At 40.4% G+C, this 13,566-nt stretch overlaps 1 protein-coding gene across 1 annotated transcript in view; it reads left to right on the plus strand.

Annotated features, from left to right (window-relative positions):
* The first annotated feature begins 1,714 nt into the window (after positions 1 to 1,714).
* The window catches only part of znf804b (zinc finger protein 804B), a 131,478-nt gene continuing 119,626 nt past the window's right edge, over positions 1,715 to 13,566 (plus strand). Inside the window, exon 1 of the mRNA XM_077213952.1 lies at positions 1,715 to 2,476. Within this exon, the coding sequence (XP_077070067.1) occupies positions 2,363 to 2,476 (114 nt within the window). The 5' untranslated portion in view covers positions 1,715 to 2,362. The remainder of the gene's footprint in view (positions 2,477 to 13,566) is intronic.

The raw sequence follows: 13,566 nt of genomic DNA on the forward strand, positions 1-13,566 counted from the left end.
ATGATCTATAGTGTCGAACGCAGCGCTAAGATCGAGTAGAACTGGTATTGAGATACAGCCTTGGTCAGAAGCTAAAAGTAAATCATTTGTAATTTTAACTAGTGCAGTTTCTATGCTATGATGCGGTCTGAATCCTGACTGAAATTTTTCATAGATATAATTTTCTTGCAAGAAAGAGCACAATTGAGCGGACACATTTTTTTCTAGTATTTTAGGCATAAATGGAAGATTTGAAATGGGTCTGTAATTTGCTAGGTTATTTGGATCTAATTGTGGTTTCTTAATGAGAGGTTTTATTACTGCCAGCTTGAATATTCTTGGAACATGACCTACAAATAAAGACGAGTTAATAATATTGAGAAGAGGCTCTTCCACGGCAGGTAACACTTCTTTCAGTAGTTTAGTGGGTATATTGGATCTAATAAATATGTTGTTGGTTTAGATGCAATGATAAGTTTATTTAGCTCTTCCTGTCCTATAGTTGCAAAGCGGTGTAGTTGTTCTTGAGGAGCAATAATTGAGGCTGAATCATAAGACACCATAAGAGATTGTACATTTACAATTGTGTTTCTGATGCTTTCTATTTTCTCAGTGAAGAAATTCATAAAATTATTACTACTATACTGTAATGGAATATTTTGCTCTGGTGATGCCTGTTTATTTGTTAGTCTAGCCACGGTGTTAAATAAAAACCGTGGATTATTTTGATTATTTTCTATTATTTTGCGGAGATGCCCTGGCTGCTTTTAGAGCCTTTTTATAACGTGACATACTGTCTTTCCACGCGATTCTAAAGACCTCTAAGTTAGTTGGTTTCCATTTACGCTCTAAGTTACGAGTTTCTCTCTTGATAACATGCGTAGCACTGTTGTACCATGGTGCCTTAGTTTTCTCTCTTACCTTTTTTAATCTAATTGGTGCAACAATTTCTAATGTACTATAGAAAATGGTGCTCAAACTGCTAGTCATTTCCTCTAGTTCATCTGATTGTTTGGGTTCACTGAGCAGCTGAGATAGATCAGGTAAGCTATTTGAGAATCTATCTATAGTGGTTGGAAGGATTGTTCTGTTAAGGTGTAAGTGAAGGGTCAACAGTGTAATTAATTATAGATTTAATTACAGCTGTAAATACATGCAGCTATTTTTTATAAGTACAATGTAAAGACACTTATGTAGGCAATAAGTGCGTTGTATAAAATGATTTGTTTAAATGTTAGTACATAGTTAAAGACACCTTATAGTGTAAATAAGGTATAAGTCTCATTCGAGAATTGAGCCAAAGGGATTGGGGAAAAACTGTAATTATTGTAGCCATCCACAGCCTAATCAGTGTACAGTATCTGTGTGTTAACGATAGATAGATAGATAGATAGATAGATAGATAGATAGATAGATAGATAGATAGATAGATAGATAGATAGATAGATAGATAGATAAATAGATAGATAGAAGATGAGTAGACGGATGGATGGGTAGATAGTAAAGGGTTTACATGCACATAAAGGTGTTTCTTAAAGCACTGATTGCACGGCAGCGCCAAAAATTGCCCACGTTCAGTTGAAAGCTATATTACTCTCCTTCAAATCCCTCCTTAGCAGAGAATGGAAGAGAGGGGGAGAGAGAGAGAGAGAGAGAGAGAGAGAGAGAGAGAGAGAGAGAGAGAGAGAGAGAGAGAGAGAGTCGACGCGCGCGAGATAGAGAGAGAAACAGAAGGAACCCCTTCTTTACACTCAGTTGAACTAAGCTAAGAGCGCGGTTCGTTTCGGCGCAGGGGAAAAAGCATATGCGATCGGACATCCAGCAGAGTAAATCCGTGAGAGAGTTGACCGGTCAGTTGAAGACACGCGCGCAGTCAAATGAAATCACGCGAAACATTAGGCTACTCAGATTTAAAAGTAGCCTACCACATTACTGAATTATCACTAGAATGATTATTTTTTACATCACACTACAGACGTGATTTTTTGGAGGCTGTTTGAGAGGACATATGAGCTCAGTTGAAGTGTTTCTTGTATTGGATAAACAATGCTAAACGTTTGAGTCTGTGGGACTGAACAATCCTGTCAACTCCAGAGCAAAACCCAGTAACATCCGTCTGGGCTGGAGAGCAGGTGTCTGTCTCTTCTTGAATATTATAACAGACAGTGGATGTGACAGAAGTGTGGGACAGTGTTTCCGATATGCAGATTCGTATTTTTATCGACGTGTCCTCATAACGACGTCCAGACTGAACCGATCGGACCGGCGCTCACAGACCGTCCTCTGCCTACTTCCACTCCGTGTAACCCCAGCGAGATCTTCTCCAAAGTAACTTGCTCGCCTGGTCGTGCCTGAAGCCCGCTCATGGGTGACGCTGGACCGGATGGCGTGCTACTATCTTGTGATCAGCTCCACGCACCTAAGCAATGGACACTACCGGAGCATCAAAGGAGTTTTCCGGGGTCCGCTATGCAAAAGCACCGGAGGCGAATCACCGGTAATATAGCCTATGCTACTGCTCAAATTGTCGTTTTTGTTTATTAACGATATCATTACGACGCGCTATTAGCAACTAATTTAGCAGGTCCTGTTCGTTTGGATTGGTTTTGTGTTTTAGTTTAGGTCTCTTAGTTAAAAAGTATGTTTATGAACGTGAAAGCAAAATATAGGCTATAGCCTACTTTATTTTTGGCCATAAATGGGAACACCTTTGAATGAAATATAAATATTATTGCACAGGTGAAAAGAGGATTTGATGATCTATGTAACTCATGCCATCAACATGAACTTTCACTTTTAAACTGCATTAGAATGCAAAATCCTAAAAGCATTTTGTTTTATGTTACAGGGATGAGGGATTTTATGTAGGCTATGTAATGTGTAAAGCATCACTGCATATCTCAAATGTCAGGCTTGTGAGTCTACGAAGCATTGGTGGCTTTATTTGAGTTTTGAACGCAGACCCCTGACGGTTTCCTAACAGACTGATGGCAATTGCACTGTTGTGCTCAGACAATTGAGCTGTATGTTAAACTATGACCTCAAGCACTATTATGGTGCTAGGTTATCCTCCTGTGGGTGTTTACAAGCTGCAGCAACTGAAATCCATTTGATGGCCTAATCCATCGTAAAACATATAAAACTGTGTTTCCTGAGATGTCCGTCATTTTTGAAGTTGTACTTTATCCCTAACTGCAGGTGAATCCAGATCATACGTATGTGGAATTCTTTGCAGGGCTTTGTGTGCCTCTTCCACATGTGATAGTTGTATAGAGTTTGAATGACTTTAAAATTTCCTTTTGTTGTTTGTTGCTTCAAATAGAGCATGCAGCTAATTAGCTGTTATATAATTAGGTAAATTAAGGATATATCAGGACATAGTGCTTAAAGCAATAATGGAGCAGATAGAAACAAGACATGAGAGCAGAGTTTCACCTGCCATTTCCCTCTCAGTCAGAATTATTCCCGCTCCATTCACATGCTTAATTTGGGCTATACTGGGTTATGTGCCTAAACTTTGCATCCGGTCCAGACTTTTTCCTGTCAAGAAAAGGATGTATGCTTTTGAAGACTTGTACACATCAAAGGCCGGCATAAATACACAAATTGAGACTTGTACCTAATGTACCTTGAGAAAGGGAAGTGTGTGTGTGTGTGTGTGTGTGTGTGTGTGTGTTTTCCACTTTGGCCCGCCCCACAGGATGGACAGACAGTGCGGGCTGATTGGAAAGAAGCTGGGCTCAGTGGTGATGGTTTTGATGGGTAATTTCAGAGCAGCTGTTGTGAAGGGTGCATTTGCTCCAGCTTATATCAGAGTGCCATGTTCACTCTAACTCAAAGTGTGAGGAGGATACAAACACACATACACGCACGCACGCACACACACACGTGCACACGCACGCACGCACGCACGCACGCACGCACGCACGCACGCACGCACACACACACACACACACACACACACACACACACACACACACACACACACACACACACACACACACACACACACACACACACACACACACACACACACCCTCTTAGACACATGCAGGCATGCATCACATCCAGATTAATAATCATTTGCATATGTTGCAGTGGTGTGCTCTTAAAAAGTCAGATATGCAATAAATAATTTTAACTGCTTGATGCCTTTAACATGTTCATTTTGACGTTCTCTGACATGGTGCTTTGTGTGAGAAAATTAGGTGCTGTCATGGCCAAAAGAAATATTTATGGAAACTGCTCTCATTTAACAAAAGATTTGCTTTAGTTTAAGTGCTGTCTGTTATGAAGGAAGAAACACTGGTGGTAATTATAATATTCACCTATACACTGTACACCAGCACACACTCAAAACAAGCATGTCATGCTCCAGTTGTTCTCTATCCCAGCACTAGAGGGCACCTCACTGGTGCAAAATTGGCTTGTTGTTTGTTTTAATGAAATACAGTATAATGTTGACTGCAATAAAGAAAAGAAAAATCTAGAAATCCAAAAAACCCGATGTGCCAGGTTCTTAGTAATGTAGTCTTTGTATTTATTGTGGCTTCATATGTTTCCAAAAAACTTTTATAGGCCTACCATTTTCAAAGAATGGTATATTCTTATATTTTATATTCTTATAAAATGTCATGTGTAACCATCAAATATGAAGTACAAAAATGTATTTTTGAAATGATTTTTACTTAAAAAATATAAATAAAAATTTCACTAATTATTCATTAATAGAATATTTAAACATTCATAAACATCAGGGCCCGTATTCATAAAGAATCTTAATGCAAAGAGTAGCTCCTAGTGACAAAATTCTTAGAAATGTGGGCGTTTACTCTTAAAATTAAAGCAAAAATCCTAGTAAAGAAAAAAGTAATTCAGAAAGCATCTTAACCCTTAAAAGAGGTCTTAAGGTCAAAATTGTTAGGAGTACGGACGAGGACTTTTAAGAGGCTTAAGAGTTTCTTTAGCAGAGGAGAAAATGGCAGAAAGACGAATAGGGAGAAGAAATTAGTTGCAGACAATGGATGACAGTGAGTTAATAAGACGCAATAGATTGACACCTGGCCCGGCCCGAATTTTCCTTTAAGGATGGCCTTGTGTTCATCCACTAAATGGGCTAAGAGTAAACACTGTTCCTCTGTCCAGAGGCTTTCTCATCCTTCTTGGTTTTGATTCCATGTTTGTTACATTAAAACCAACATTAAAACCACCACTTAAATATACATGCCAGCAATCAGTGTAATTGGAAAGAGTGGAACATTTTTTATCATTCTAAGCCAATCAAATACCTTATAGGAAATTAACAGCATGGTAAATAAAAAAAAGGATTCATATACACATATATAATGTGTGTGTGTGTGTGTGTGTGTGTGTGTGTGTGTGTGTGTGTGTGTGTGTGTGTGTGTGTGTGTGTGTGTGTGTGTGTGTGTGTGTGTGTGAGAGAGAGAGAACGGTCAAATAGGAAAAATTACGCATGTAATTTCAAAGTGAAGGGTTAGAATAGACCCTATACTTAAAATCCCTCTTTTTTCCCTTCTTGGACAACCAACCAATCACAGTCTTCAGAAGATTGTGTCATAAATAGCAACGGGGTCAACCCCGCCTCCTCACTTAGATAAAAGTTTTTGTCTTTTCCTTACTCAGAGTTGCTCTCAGATCGGTTCCGAATCGCTCTTAAGCTAAGACTCCTACGTAAAAGAGTTTAAGCTAAATTAAGAGTTTTCTGAGAGGATTCTTAGAATCTTTATGAATACGGGCCCAGCTTTTTGGTGATTCTCACCACTTAACATTTATTACTAACCTTGCCCTAAGAACAGTTGTATCATCCTGAAAATTTCTACTTTATGCCTCAAAAAATATTAAAATGAATTTAATTCAGAAATGAAAACATGCTCATCCTAAGAGAAGTATTCGCACATAGTCATTGTTTGTATGAATATCATTTTTATGTATTCATTGATTATTTTTTAATCCAATTTCTCTCCCCTCCAGACCAGCATACATTATAAATTAGAGATTCTACAGATTCTGCTCTTTAGAACAGCAAAACAGCTGAAACTTCCTTTGTTTCCTGTGGTGTAGCCTTAAGACCAAAACTAAACCTTTGGTCTTACTAACCATACCCCTAAACCTACCCATCACAGAAAACGTTCTGCATTTATAATTAAAAAACGTCACTTAGTATGATTTATAAGCTGTTTTCCTCATGGGGACCAAATATGTAAATTATAATAATAATAATACATTGTTACATTATAGCGATTTTCTCAGTACTCAAAGCACTAATGTAAAGGGGGGGATCTTCTCTACCACAACCAATGTGCAGCAATTACCTGGATGATACAATGGAAGCCAAATTGTTGAAGCCAATCAGTATATATGGGGACGATTAGGAAGCCATGATGATGGACAGAGGCCAATGGTCTAATTTGGGGTTACAACCCTACTCTTTTTTGAAGGACATCCTGGGATTTTTAATGACCACAGAGAGTCCTCGGTTTAAAGTATCATCCGAAGGGTGGTGCTTTTTGACAGTATCGTGTCTCCATCACTATACTGGGGCGTTCGGACCCACACAGACTGCAGGTTAAGCACCCCCTGCTGGCCACACTAACACCTCTTCCAGCAGCAACCTAGTTTTCCCAGGAGGTCCCACATCCAGGTACTGACCAGGCTCAACCCTGCTTCGCTTTAGTGGGCAACCAGTCTTGGGCTACAGGGAGATAGCTGCTGGGAAGGTCAAAGATTTGTGGTATTGCCTTCCTTGACCCCCCCCCCCCACCCCCCCAGCTGAAACTTCCTTTGTTTCCTGTGGTGTAGCCTTAAGACCAAAACTAAACCTTACCGAAATGTTCCCCATCATTGAGTCTCCTGTTTAACTCATTGAACTGGAATGTCTCAGTCTCAGGGAGATGTCCCAGAGTACTTATGTGGATCAGCTTTCCGCTACAGCAGTCAACACCTGTTCATATGCACTGTGGTTCACCCAGTACCATCAAGCTCGTCTTATGGGGCTCCATCTCCACTTTATGTGGAGAGGCTCCAAGCAGATCTTAAGCTGAACTCGCTCAGTATCTGGGTTATTCCCTCTCACTCCGCCCATGACGTGGTGTGGATGTTTGAAGTCGGGCTGCAACAGGGACCCAGTTTGCATTCCAAACTGCCAACTCCCACCACATTTTTAAAACATGCATACTACTGAAGAGGCATATGTTGATAGCTCTGCCTGCATGAGTGAGACACAAATGCACAATTTATGTGCAGAAGGCAGTGAGTTTAATTAGTTCTAAAACATTGCAGCTATTGCGTTAGGTTAGGGGCTTGTCGGTTTGCATTGGCTGCAGCTGAGATAAAGTGCCATTTATTCATGGATTTGTGTGCTTTGAATATGGGGGGTTTGGGAGCTAAAAGTGATGCTTATTTTGTCCTATCTATTAATTTATTCAAAATTAACAAATTCACACAAACATTCTATGATGAGCATGCTTTTAGATTTTAATTTTTGTATTACAATTCATTTGGATTTTTGCTATTAGTTAAGCTTTTTCTTCATAACGAAGAACGAAAAATTATTAAAGAGGTATATTTTTTGTATTATTTGCTTTAGGTTGGTTCATTTTAAATTAAGTCTCTATGATTGCATTTTATATTTGATCAAAAATCAGAAATATTGTGGAATCTTATTACAATTTAAAATAACTATCTTGAAATGAAATTGATTTAGTCATTTCATGTTTTAAATGTCTAGTCAGATGACCTTTAATGACTCATGAGCCTTATGGTCAGGAAATGTCAGGCTGTTATGAAAACCATCGGCTACCTAATGCCTTCTAAGTTAACAAGGATATTTCATTGCTAGTCTATAGTTATGGATTACTGAGTTTACTATTCCTGCTACTTGCATATTAGATTTTGAATTCTTTTGAACCGGTGCCAGTTGACTCATATAATTCCATTCTTTGCTTTCTAGTGAACACTAATGAGCGTATACTGTAGTAGTTTATTGTTTAAATGTGTCTGAGTTGAGGCTGTTAAATACACACACATACACACACACACACACACACACACACACACACACACACACACACACACACACACACACACACACGGTTGGGTTTCCATGTTTTATGGGGACTTTCCATTGACATAATGATTTTTATACTGTACAAACTGTATAATCTATCCACTTACACTAACCATACCCCTAGACCTACCCATCACAGAAAACGTTCTGCATTTATAATTAAAAAACGTCACTTAGTATGATTTATAAGCTGTTTTCCTCATGGGGAAATTATATCCAAATTATAATAATAATAATACATTGTTACATTATAGCGATTTTCTCAGTACTCAAAGCACTAATGTAAAGGGGGGGATCTTCTCTACCACAACCAATGTGCAGCAATTACCTGGATGATACAATGGAAGCCAAATTGTTGAAGCCAATCAGTATATATGGGGACGATTAGGAAGCCATGATGATGGACAGAGGCCAATGGTCTAATTTGGGGTTACAACCCTACTCTTTTTTTTGAAGGACATCCTGGGATTTTTAATGACCACAGAGAGTCCTCGGTTTAAAGTATCATCCGAAGGGCGGTGCTTTTTGACAGTATCGTGTCTCCATCACTATACTGGGGCGTTCGGAGCCACACAGACTGCAGGTTAAGCACCCCCTGCTGGCCACACTAACACCTCTTCCAGCAGCAACCTAGTTTTCCCAGGAGGTCCCACATCCAGGTACTGACCAGGCTCAACCCTGCTTCGCTTTAGTGGGCAACCAGTCTTGGGCTACAGGGAGATAGCTGCTGGGAAGGTCAAAGATTTGTGGTATTGCCTTCCTTGACCCCCCCCCCCCCCAGCTATTGCTATTATTTTGCTTAATAATATGTTATTTTGAAAGTTTAAAGGTTAATTTGTTACTTTATTTGTTATTTTTTTGAATCTCACTGTCTGTCAATATAAATGGCTTACTAATGATTCCGGCTGATGTGGTAATGAGTGGCTACTGCTGTACTTAGCTCAGCTCTTTTTGAGGAGCGTTAGCGCTGTTGCTGTGCTAATGGTGTGTAGCAGGCGGCTTTTAATATTCAGCCCCAGGCCTGGCCACAGCCGTCCTCTGAATTTGCCTGTCTGAAACTCTTTGTGTTGGCTTGTCCTGACGTTAACACGGCCGGGGAACTCTAATCACACAGGAAGGCTAATGAATCACTCTCTCCTTTCGGCTTACTGTGCAGAAAAATACAAACAAACGTGTGCACACAAGTGCACAGATTTTATTCACACACAAGGATGGACCCTTTTCACTTAAACACATTTGTGGGTCATTTCTGCAATGCTAATTTGCCCGATTAACTGATTAAATGCTTTATGAGAGTCTAATTAATCAAAGAGGTCATCCTACATTTGCGAGCACACAGTGGCACATAGCAGCGGTCTCCTGTGCCTCCAGTCTTTCTGCTTTTAATCCGAAAAAATTCTGACATAGCGTGGGAGGAAGTAACAATAGACAAGAATCCACATTGTTTTCAAACCGTAGGCAGAATTGGATGTTCATTAATGGCCCTCACTTACTGTAATTATACAATGAATTAAAAGAAAGGTGAGGTGGAAGTTGGAATGAGAGAGAGAGAGAGGGAGAGAGGAAGAGAGAGAGAGTGCTTGAGGCTGACGCAGCTCAAAGTATCTCAGCCTTACACTGTTTAACAAGGTTGGCGAGAATGACAGAATGGGTCTTGCTGGGTACCGGCAAAAACAGTCTAAATGGCTTGAGGATTTTCTAACATATTTGAAAGCAATTTGTCCAGGCACTCAAAGGCCATTCTAATCAGAGGAAATGATTGTTAATGGCCTGTAAGTGTTTCTAAATGGGTCTAGAGGAGAGAAAGAGAGGGGGAGAGAGGAACACGTTTACATCTGTCTCGAAGGTGCCTTGTTCCCTCTCCATCTTTCTAAGAACAATCTTTTCTAAGAACAGTGGTTTATGATAAGCTTAATTTGAGGAATGAATGCAATGCTGATAAACAAGAAAATCATTGAAAATTATCATCTCAATCCACTGATCCATCTCAGTCTGGCGGAGTCCGAAAACCTGAGACAAATGCCTTGCTGTCTTAACGTGGTCCTTTTCTGGTAGAATTGGAGTCGTATGTTAAAAAAATCTTCTCTGAACCATATTTTAGGTGCCATTTTTAATTTTCTGCCACCTGCATTTTTTCTGAAATAGCAGCATAGGTGTATGGGGTCAGTAACTTTATTTTATTTTATTTAGCATGAATGCATTCATTTGATCAAAAGTGACAGTAAACAAGTTAACGTCATTTTGGTAATGATGTTAAATTGTTTACTATCACTTTTGATCAATTGAATTTCTGCATTTCTATTTCAAATAAATGCTGAATCCAAAACACAAATGCAAGCTAACTGTTTTTAACATTGATAATAATAAAAAATGTTTCTTGAGCACCAAATCAGCATAATAGAATGTTTCTGAAGGAGCATGTGACACTTAAGACTGGAGTAATGATGCTGAAAATTCAGCTTTGCCATCGCGTAAGAGACCTTGTTTCAAAACATTAAATAAATCAACCAGCAGCCACAAACATTTGAATGATAGTGTTTATGAGACAAATCCCACATTTTTCACTTTTCTTGTGCTGATATGATTGAGGTTGTGTGCTCTTGTGTTGTGTAAAAAGATTTTCTTGGTGTAAGTGAAGTTGGGAGGCCAGCTACTACAGTAATTTTAACAGTGAGTTGCTACAGTGGGTCTGTTGTCATGGGGATAACATTGTCAGAAGTGAAGGTGGAGGTTGCGCAATTCTTTATATATCAATTTTTTGTTGTATCAAACGATTGGGTAAGAATGAGAGAAGGAGTCTTTCTGAGGTTGGAGCTGGACTCTGTGTGTCAGGTTTGTAAAGACCATTGTGGTGACCAAATGTGTCCAGAAAGATGGTAAAACCTGTAATAACAAACATTATGTGGGCCATAATAACTGTAACCAACAGGAATGAGTTTTCCAGAATGCATTGCACTGACCCCTCTGAACAAGATAATCATGACAGCATAACCACTTCAGAATTGTTGTAGTGTGTGCTGACAAAGCTGCAGACAGCGCTTACTGAACTACCGGCTCATTTACGTTAATTGGCTCTCCGCTTTTACTCCGATTAAAGCCAAAATTTTCCCACACCGGAACTTTGTATTGCGGCTTTGAATCCAAGTCCATTTACACTTATTCTTCCAACTTGGCTGTAGTCTTTAAGAAAACTTTAAATAATGCCTCAGATGAGATAACAGAAGCAGAACGATCGATCAGCTAAAATGTTGATGACATTCATTTTTATGTAAACACAATGGGCAATATATCGTGCCACCAAAACATATTCAGGTCGTGGCCTACTGACATACAATATATTAAAATTCTACTCTATTTCATCTAAATAAACATTTTAAAAAATCAGTTGTTTTAAATGTTACTGGTGAATTTAGGCATCACAACAAGACAGTTGTTTCGTGGTTTTAAATATAAACTTTAAGTGAGCGTTAGATGACATTTTTACATTTAAGTAATCTAATGCAGAAATGAGGATGCAGAATTAAAATATATTAAAATTCCAATATTAACTGATTCCAATAAATTTTTTTAAACATCCTAAATATTGCCATTCTTCGAAGCAAAGGTTCTATATAGAAATTTAAACGGTTCTTTCAGGTGCTTCATATATGTATAACAGCTTTTAAGGGTTTTCATTATGGAATCATTTGATGGATTAAGTTTTAATTTGTTTTTAATTACATTTTAATTAAATTTGATGTATTAAACAGCTCTCAAACATATTTTATCACAAGAAAAAAATTAAATAACCATTGAACATGATGGTATTATGTACAGAGCCCCTAAAGGGACCTTTGCAAAAATAAAAAATAAAGACTATCGCGTGGGCACGTGATACGTTTCTCGTGCGCACGCATTACAATATCCGATTTGCGTACAATTTGAGTCACTGTCATTACTATGACTACATGTTCATTACAATAAATTGTAAAAAAGAAAACAGAGAAAGCAAAAACGGCAAGATATATTGAATGAATTAAAATTACAGTGCATAAGAAACGTCTCGGTTACGTATGTAACGCTCGTTCCCTGAGTAGGGAACGGAGACGTTACGTCGGATGACGACGAATGGGGTTTCGCTTAGAACACCTATCGACTTCGAGTATTACAAAACGAGCCAATGGCAAAGAAATACACATATAGACCTGGAGGGATGCATATGGAGAACATCGGGGTGTCCAGCCGCAGGTGGAATATTTCAACCACAGGGGTGGCAAGGTGGCTTGCCAAGGGAAAGAAATTAGTGAAAATTAGAATAAAGAGATTAGAGAAATCGCACGTACGAGAAATCCACCAGTCCGTGGAGTGTAATGGCGAGCAAGCGAAGACACCTGAGGGGGTCCAGTACTAGCTGGTTGAAGCGAGTACATGAGAGGACACTGGCTCCACTCGGAGATTGTAGAATCTGGCGAATGTGTTAGGTGTCGCCCAGCCTGCAGCTCTGCAGATGTCTGTTAGCGAGGCGCCATGCGCTAGAGCCCAAGAGGACGCCACACTCCGGGTGGAGTGGGCAGTCACACCAAGGGGGCACGGTCAACCTTGCTGCTGGTATGCCAAAGCAATGGCGACCACTATCCAGTGAGACAACCTTTGCTTGGAGAGAGCCTTTCCCTTCAGCTTCCCACCATAACAGACAAAGAGCTGGTCTGAGGCCATGAAACACTGCGTTCTTTCTACATAGGCGCGGATAGCGCGTACTGGACAGAGCAGTGCCAAGGCTGGGTCAGCCTCCTCCAGGGGCAGCGCTTGCAGGTTCACCACCTGGTCTCGGAAGGGAGTGGTAGGAACCTTGGGCACATATCCAGGTCTCAGGATCACGTGAGAGTAAGCCGGCCCGAATTCCAGGCACGCTTCGTCAACGGAGAATGCGTGCAGGTCCCCTACCCTCTTGATGGAGGCCAGTGCAAACAGGAGCGCTGTCTTCATAGACAGGAATTTAAGCTCGACTGATTGCAGGGGCTCAAATGGAGCACTCTTCAGGGCAGTTAGAACCACTGAGAGGTCCCAGGAGGGAACGAGAGGAGGGCGAGGCGGATTTAGTCTCCTCACTCCTCTCAGGAACCTGATGACCAGGTCGTGCTTCCCCACCGACTTACCTTCGATGAGGTCATGGTGTGCGGTAATGGCGGCAACATAGACCTTCGAGTGGAGGGAGACAGCCTTTGCTCCAACCCCTGTTGAAGGAAGGAAAGCACAACACTGATCGAGCATCTCCGGGGGTCTTCTCGGTGAGAAGAGCACCAGCTGACGAAGAGGTTCCACTTCAACGCATAGACGTGTCTCGTGGACGACACCCTAGCGGAAGTGATGGTAGCCACCACCGCTGGTGGTAGGGTACTCAAACCTGCCTCGTCCCATCCACGAGCCACACGTGGAGGTTCCAGAGATCGGGACGAGGGTGCCATAGGGTGCCCCGTACCTGAGAAAGAAGGTTCTTCCTCAGAGGGGTCGGCCAGGGAGGT

The sequence above is a fragment of the Siphateles boraxobius genome, unplaced genomic scaffold (genome assembly GCF_051911475.1).
Source record: "Siphateles boraxobius isolate OS27281-9 unplaced genomic scaffold, OSU_SipBor_1 12, whole genome shotgun sequence".
Classification (NCBI taxonomy): Eukaryota; Metazoa; Chordata; class Actinopteri; order Cypriniformes; family Leuciscidae; genus Siphateles; species Siphateles boraxobius.